This window comes from Ceratosolen solmsi, unplaced genomic scaffold, assembly GCF_000503995.2.
Source record: "Ceratosolen solmsi marchali unplaced genomic scaffold, CerSol_1.0 scaffold1, whole genome shotgun sequence".
Taxonomy (NCBI): domain Eukaryota; kingdom Metazoa; phylum Arthropoda; class Insecta; order Hymenoptera; family Agaonidae; genus Ceratosolen; species Ceratosolen solmsi.
Window position 1 is genome coordinate 4,383,002 of NW_011948415.1, and position 8,552 is coordinate 4,391,553.

Consider the following 8,552-nt stretch of genomic DNA (forward strand, 5'->3'; position numbering starts at 1 on the left):
TCTCTTACGTACCCCCCCCCCCCCCCCCCCCCCCCCCCCCCCCCCCCCCCCCCCCCCCCCCCCCCCCCCCAACGCTTTTCTATCGTCGCATCTCTTCGTGTTAGGGCGAGCGACAAGCGACTCTCCTCTTCATTGTCGGGTTTACTCGAGTTAGGGAAACGCGCGGTGCGCGCATGGATCGTCGTGGCGCACTATTTTTTATTATATCGAATGGGGCTTTTGTTATTTAGGCAAGGCCATTGGGTCCTTGTTTGGTTACTTGCTTATATGCGTGATAGTTGGCGAGGTTTTTGTGCTTCGTTAGCCGCTGTCGATCGTCCTGTTATCGACGATCTTATCACGTTTCATCCCCGTTGGCAGTCAACGATCATTTTATTTTATTATTGCGCTGTTCAGCGAAGACACTCGAAGTGGACCGCGCAGACTGCTCGGATTAAAATTGTCCCACTGAAGCATATTACTAGACGGTGATTATTCGAGTAACATATGTAACATATGTAACATACGACGGGGAGTTGGCTGTTATTGATTAAAATGCTGAAACTACGCTTAAGCAGCGGAGACGCGATAGTTGGCTGATGTAACGGCATACTTTGAATCTTAACACAAGTTTCTCTTATTTATAGCCAACAAGAATGCGCTGTTTACCTTCTTTTCTTGCCAATGGTGGCGTGAAACCGGCCACTAGCCGTTACGAATGATAAGAAGAGAAAGAGCCAATAATGCCACGGCATAAATTGTTGTATCTAAAGATGAAGGCTAATTTGGCGAATGGGCAAAGACTTGAAATATTCTCGTCACGGTCACCCGATTAAAATAGTCTATTGCGTAAGGGAGCTGGATGAAAAGTTAGAAAAAGCCCTAGGGCAGTTTTATGGGCGAGTGCGACTTAATTGGGTTTGGATTTGGGTTTGGGAAGGCCGAGGAATACTGCAGATGCCGAAAGGCTGGCCAAGAGCGCAGGACGAGTTGGGCTCGCGTCCGCGACTCACGTATCTCTTTTTCTGCTCGCAGGAACGAGTCGTCGAAAGCGGAATGGCGTGCACGTGTCGGCGGTCGGGAGCCGGAGGCATCCCGAAATGAGCGATGATGGCCAGCTCCTCGACATTGGGCTGCGGAGCAGGTGGCGGCTCGGTGGTAGCGACGTCGAAGATGGCCGGCGCGACGGCAGCTGGAGCGTCGTTGCCCACCCCAACGTCCCGGCGGGCTAACCTAGAGTTCCCTCCGCCGCCCCCTTACCCACCCCCGCACAACGGTGCCGGGGCCATTGTGGCCTCCTGCTCCGGCATCATGCAGCAATTGCCGCAGCATCATCAGCAGGAGCACCACCATTACCAGCAGCATCGGCACCGGGCGCTGGTACACTCCCCGAGGCCGCTTCACGATTACTCCTACGCGTATTACGAACCCGGGCCAAGCCGCAGTCACTCGCCGGCCACTTGCGCCGCGGCCTCGGCTCTCGTCAGGCTCGTCCAACATCCCCAGGACTACCAGATGCTGCAGCAGCAGCAACCGCAGCAAGAGCAGCATCAGCAGGCGTATCAGCAAGTGCAGGCCTATCAGCTCCACCAGCACCGTCAGGATCCGCATAAGAGGCATACGTACGTGACGCGTTACGGCACCGAGGAGAACATCTACGAGGAGATCTCGGAGATCGGGTGAGTGGCGCGATTAGTTTATCGCGATTAATCGAGCCTCAGCTCGAGCCTCGTTGCCATGGGGCCCCCGCTGCTATAAGCTCGCCAATCGCTTTAATCGAGCTCTATTTATCTGCCGGCGATTGTCAAAATTGACAGTGTGCCCCAAGCGACGCAAAATAATGGCGTTTCAATTGGTCGGGGGTAGGAGCCGTAGTAGAGGCTTCTTCCGTTCATTTAGTGGATCGACGAGAAGTTAATGAGCTTAAAGGAATAAATTACTATAATACGCAAACTGTTTACTGATAATTGTGGAGTGAAGACAGTTTCGTCATCGGCTCGTAGCGAGAAATTCGAACCGCGGAAGTCAGCGTCTTATTTAAAAGTGGCTGCGTTCGTTTGCAAATTGTTCGCTCCGAGTTGACCTAAATCTAACAATAGAGCAAACCTTTGCATCATTTATGATGTAATGGTATTCACGATAATTTCACGTCATTGAAACTTTAAGAGAAATAATCACGATTTTGCGACGTTGTGCATAAATATATAGACATATCTCGTTTTCGCAATTCGATACCTAAAAATTTCTTCCTCAACAATATCGCTATTATTATTAATTTTTTTTTTATGCTTTTTTCTTTTTCATTATTTTATTACATTTCGTGCTATTAGAGGTATGGATAATATCCATATTTCATTATGCACATCGAATAAAACTAATATGCACTCCATAATTCCTCGCGTTCGAGCCATTGTTATTGCCGTCGCGTGAAAATACCAAATTATAAAATGATGTCACTCTAACTTCGGATTCGTAAATTCTTGTTCCGAGGAATTTTCGTTGACTGGCAGCGATGATCAGGGTGGACTGGGGAGGGGGGAGGGGGCACCCCACTCCCTTTCCCCCGTTTACATCCCAAAAAAGTTTTTCCTTTAGTATGCGCCCGTTCATGATATACACTGCCATTCGTTCATTTGAATTTATCTCGAAGTACTTGGCATCGCCAATGCCGCTTTCGCGATCAAACATTTCCATTATGTTCGCATTATTATGAAGCTCTCGAGTCGGGAACTCTCGAAACCTGCTCATCCGCTTGCAACATCGTCCAATAAAAGCCCACCACTCGCTCAAGCAGCGGTAAGAAAAAGTTGCTCTGCCACTGACACTCGGCGCCTCTCTTTCTCTCTCTCTCTCTCTCTCTCTCTCCCCCTCTCTCTCTCTCTCTCTCTCTCTCTACCACTTATTCTCACTCATTCTCACTAATTCTCATTCGGCATAGCTTTTTCCCGAAAAGCGACGACCGCACGCGCTCCCAGTGGCTCGTCTCGCCTAGCCCAACGAGTCGCGGAGGAAAATCAGATGAAGTGCGTTGAACTCCGCTGAGCAAAAACCGCGCCGGTGATTTCCCGTAGTCCCCTGTCTCGTCCCATCTCGCCCGTCCGCCCGTCCGCCCACCCGCCTCTTCCCCAATCGCCCAATCGTCCATTCATCCTGCCGGCCCAAGTCGTAAATATAGCTTCGACGACGCTCCAGCGATGAGATAAAAAGGCTCGGCGCGTGAGGCGCCTGAAATATGCGACAGCCCACCGCGGGGCGCAGTTTAATTAAAACGCGCGTGTAGCTCGTGTCGTAATGCGAGCGCGCGCGCTTCTCTCACCCCCAACCCTCCCCACTCCTAGACCCGACGGCTTAACACCGGCAATTACGGGCAGCTCGCGCTTTTTCATTGACCGAGCACGGCTGCATCGACATGTGGTAGCGCGTGCCGCCTACGCGACGCGGATCTTCCCAACGGACGCGGACGCAATTTATTGTCATCTCTCTTAGGCCGGCCGTCGTTGGCCCCCGCCATCCCTCCCTCCCGCTCGCGCCGTCATTGATTGAGAGTGATTTTGTTATTGGCGGGCCAATGGTGCGCGTGGCGAGAAGGCAGGCGCCGCTTGAATTATCGCTGCGGTCAAGTTCGCACGGCGTTTAAAGCCGCATTACCGGCAATTTTCATTTACTTACTCCTAATCATTTATTTTAACCTAATTTGTTCTGGTGCGCGCGTGCAGCACGAGCGCTTTCTCGCGGGGCACTAACGGGAGCGGCGAGTCGATTAAAACGTTGGAGAAGATATAGGGCTTCGATAATTAAGTAATGGCATCCGCGAGATCCATTGTGCTGCGTTTCTTGCCTCTCCCCATGCGGAAAGAATCTTTAATCACAGAAAGATTTAACACTACGCTGCTTTTGTTGAAAGATGGTCGTAACGTTGGGCAACTTAAGGCAGACGTTGCGTTGGATAAATGTTTATAATGACATTAGACTTGGAGCACTTGGACGTGTTTATTAATGCTAATGCTTACCGCGAGTGAAAAACAGGGGACTTTCTTAGCAACGTAATTTACATTTTCCTTTCAAATCGACTATTAAAATGAAATCGTTCTTTGCGCCAAAATGAGATTAAGATGTCGGGGTAAAATATCGAGCGGCAGCCGAGCATTGGAATGCATAGAGGGGTTACGCCAAGAATTCCCCTACGTAATGCATCTTAAGACTTGTTAAAATCCAACCAACACACTTAAACTACACGCATTCAATTGCTGCGCGCATTGCGCACACGCGCGCGCTCGCGTATATTTAAATTTCTTTACTCGCGCTATTACTTTACTTACACGTGACCATTTAATCGTTTTTTTTTTGTTTTTTTTTTTATGATGTATGGCCAGTTATTGATGCTAATTAACAGTAAGTTGAATTGTTTGCAAAGAAATAAAGCTCGGGCACAATAGAGAGGCTGACTCATAATGTCGGCACGTTAACGAAATAGCGCCAATAAACAATAAGCTCGAAAATAAAATAATTGTAATTCGATTCATTGCGCTCGTATTATTATTCATTGCGTCAGAGGAGTAATGGCCTTTAATATTAAGGGGCGTGTGTATCGACATTAAGCCATTTGCGAATCGACGGGAACGAGTCACGAGAGCCGAATCCATCCTGTCTGACGGCGACAATTTTTTAAGTATCCGCGGGAGTGGCTCGACCAACAATAATGCCAAACAATATTTTCTAAACTTCCCCAATAGTTCCAGAGGGAAGCACTATTAAATAGCACAAAGCTCGCTCCGCCACTCAATATCTCGATTAAACGGACAGATATCCCGTCGGAATCTATTTTACTCCCTCCATCCCCCGTCCTATCGGCCTGTGGATCTATCCACATCGGCTCTTGGTTCCGCACCGCGCACGTATTCTCGAATCGGCAATCTTCATCGTTGTCCTTCTTTTCTCCTTCGCCGCGTCCTTGTCAGCTGGCCGCGTTCCTCGGCAGTGGCACATACACGAGCCCTCGGATGCTCGGGGTAAGACAGACAGAGACGCGGGGATCGCCAGCACCTGCTCGAGGCCACTTTAATATCTTGGACGGGCCCGACACCTAGATCCAATGGGCCACGTAAGCCCGAGCTGAGGCGCCGCCATTGTGTATCCATCCAGTCGATCAGAGGCGCAAAGGTATCGCGTCAATGAGTCACGTACCCCAATAGTCGGCCACGTAGCGATTTCGGAGCATGCGCTCCCCCTCCATCCATCCCACCCTCCCTCCCTCCTTCACACACACACAATCTCTATCTCTCTTTCTCTGGTCGGACCCGTCAGTCTCATTTCTGACGCAATTGAATTTTCCATTATTACCGTAATACGAAATTGGCATCGACTCAGGTGAATTACATACCTAACAGCGATTCCCCTTTTTGCGAATTCCCTCCTCGTATCGTCGAGTCTATGCTCGCTTAAGAAATATATATACTCTCTTATGAATACGGGTCGTTAACGATATATATATATATATATATATATATATTTTTTTTACTCCTTTTATTAAGATAAAGTACAGATGCTGACCCGTAATATTTCCTTTACGCTCTATCGTCCAATTAAGCCCAATGAATAATTAATACCTTTAGTAAAGAGGTAGAAGATAATTACTAATATATTTTTTTAACAATATATATTAAAAGGGAATTTAGCGAGTATTTTATGTAGGTTGGCGTGACTATTTATTTAAGGATCTTTGCGAATATTTGGTAGTTATTATTGACTCGCAGTAGCTCAACGATCCACAATCGCATATTATATTAAATAATATTTTTAAGAGTTTCACGTCGACTGTACTTTGATATTCATATATTTTCATGCAGAATTTACATAAATAAATTTTGCAATTTCACGAAATAACGTGTGCCCATTGCATTAGTGTTATCATTATTTACATTTTTAAAATTAAACGAATGTACATATTACTATTTATTTATGCGATTAATTATTTTAATACTACCATTTTCTCTCTAACTTTGAATCAAGAATTAATCATAATACAATGGTTGTAATTACTATAAATCTCGTGTAAATCGATACATTTGTTGTTACGCACTGATTCGTGTCAAATTTTATTAATGAATTGATAGAAATTAAAGCATAAAAAAAATTAACGATCATACTTAATTAAAAGTCTAAAGCCTATCTGCCAAGTTTTCTAAATGATATAAATTTGCCTCTAATTAGGATGGCGGATAATAAGTTTAGCTCGATACATTTGTACTTTAAAATTAATTTACAATGAATGTGATTGATAATTTCGATATTTATAAAATCTTTTAATTTTAAGCATTTGAGCGAAACAAACGCATAGCATAAATATGAAAAATTAATTAAAATATCGATTGAAAGAAAACTTTAAAATTAATTAAAACTATAAATAAAATATTACATGAACATATGTCGTTCTCACGAATGTACTAGTTTCAGGCGTCAAAAAAAAAAAAAAAAAAAAAAATAAAAATTTTACGCAGTAAATGTACAATATTGTCAATTACATGACATAAAAATTAAAAACTTTAAGTCATCACTTTACGTATGAAAGGTTGACTTTAGCGTGATATTCCTGCCTGGATAATTATTCGTCTAATATACCACAGCTATTAATATTCTAAATAATATTAGGATTGGGCAAGATGATATGTCAATTATCTCCTTCTAGTCCTCAAAAATCCCAGATCTTAATACGCAATTTCTTGTACAATTTGATTTAAGCTCTTAGATTGTGAATCTTTGAAATATACGAAATGCCGACAAATCATTACGTTGCTCTTATATACATTAATGACTAATATGGAGTATTTGATGAAAGCAGAATATACTAGAGGAAAGAAAATTAGAAAACGATCTTGTTAATGATAAACCTATGACTCGACTATTGTATCGTGTACGATAAATTATTGCCGTGACATCTACATGTAAATTTTAGCGTAAAGAGGCCGAAAACACTTTCTAGTGAAATAATGAATGAACAAACAGGCATCGCAGTGGAATTAGCTAGTCCAAGTAAGAACCTAATAAAACATTAGTCAGAACGTGCACTTAAGCGTAACATTTCGAAAAGTACAAACTTTCTCCATGCGGGCTTTATCGTGAATTCTGCGAGTGTTGGACCTCTTCTACTGCCCACATGTATCTCCCGACGTTAGATTATTGTCATAAGTTCCGAGGCACCTGTCAGCCACACCACAATGATCAAGCATCACCACAATCGCTGGCGTGGTTACAATTTTCACGGCTCTTACGGGCCAATTGGCATTTTCGATCCGGCTACGCCTCACCAGCAACGTTACAGAAGAGTCACGTATGCGCGTACAGCACTGATCCCCGAGGGATGCTCATACGAGCATTTTGTTTGTTGACATAGGCTCGGCTGCCGCTTCGATTGTGGAAGGAGGAGCAACGGGGTCGGTTACAGGGCGGCAGTTTTAATTGGTGATTTTCATTCCACGGCAGATTTAATAAGCCAAGGCTCGCTCGGACGTTACGCGTTAACCTTTAAATTCCCTTAGCAAATAATGAAAATTCACGAGCCGTCCGAGCGCTACTTTTCTTTTTCTTTGATCATTTAATGGCCGGCCTTTCCAGGGGGTTTTCTACTTGTAGTATATGGGCTCGAAAGTACTGCTCGACACGAAATTGTATTTATGCTTCTTCTCAATGCGAATCATTAATTGGTATCTATAGGAAGAAAATTTATTTGCCCGTGAAGTATAATAGAATGTTGCCGAGAGCACAGAGTAGGGTTTTACCATCTTTCTCTTTGCCCTCTCGTCGTCAATGTGCAACTTATAATGAGATGATAAACAAAATTAAGGAAATAACGCTCGCTATTATATCGATGATTCTTAAGAGAATTGTATACAAGCGCCATTAAATTGCCTCTGTACGAATGAATTTTATAGAATATTTAATTTCCAACAATACTTTATTTATGATTGCGCCACCCCCGGCACACTGTTATTTCCAGCACTTTTTTCATGTTCAAATAAAATTAGTGGACTGCTTGGGCATAAAAAATGTTTTTACTTACAATCAATGAAGCGGTAGCGTTGAAATAATAGTGCGCGCGCGCGCGAGAACGGGAGAGAGAGAGAGAGAGAGAGAGAGAGAGAGAGGGAGAGATAGTCGTTTAGCGAAGCACTTTTGTTGTCGATCTATCGTAACCTATTTAGAATCACCCAATCCGTTTGTAGTTGGCAAATTCCTCTCGCTAATCGAGTATTAGTATACGTATGTGCAAGAGCGAAATGAAAGCCCTTCTCTCTATCGTCTCTCTCGTCGCTCTCTTATCCTAAGATTCACGCGCCTGTGGGGAAACATCAGCGATAAAACTCGCCGATGCGTCTTGGGTCGAATTTAGGTTGGCAATAACGGGAAAAAGTAGCAAATCTTCTACCTTCGTTATAGAGGCATCAAAATTTTCTATTAGTTAAGCTTCTGATAAGCTTCTGATAAGACATTAAATTCCTCTCTGCGACTCTCGAGGTTCGACGCTCGCCTCGGGCGTCGTTCATCTTTATCGTTATGACCGGGACCCCGTACTTTGC

At 44.4% G+C, this 8,552-nt stretch overlaps 1 protein-coding gene across 1 annotated transcript in view; it reads left to right on the forward strand.

Annotated features, from left to right (window-relative positions):
• The first annotated feature begins 1,019 nt into the window (after positions 1–1,019).
• Positions 1,020–8,552, forward strand: part of LOC105359013 (rho guanine nucleotide exchange factor 10) — a 135,421-nt gene continuing 127,888 nt past the window's right edge. Inside the window, exon 1 of the mRNA XM_011495488.1 lies at positions 1,020–1,658. Within this exon, the coding sequence (XP_011493790.1) occupies positions 1,087–1,658 (572 nt within the window). The 5' untranslated portion in view covers positions 1,020–1,086. The remainder of the gene's footprint in view (positions 1,659–8,552) is intronic.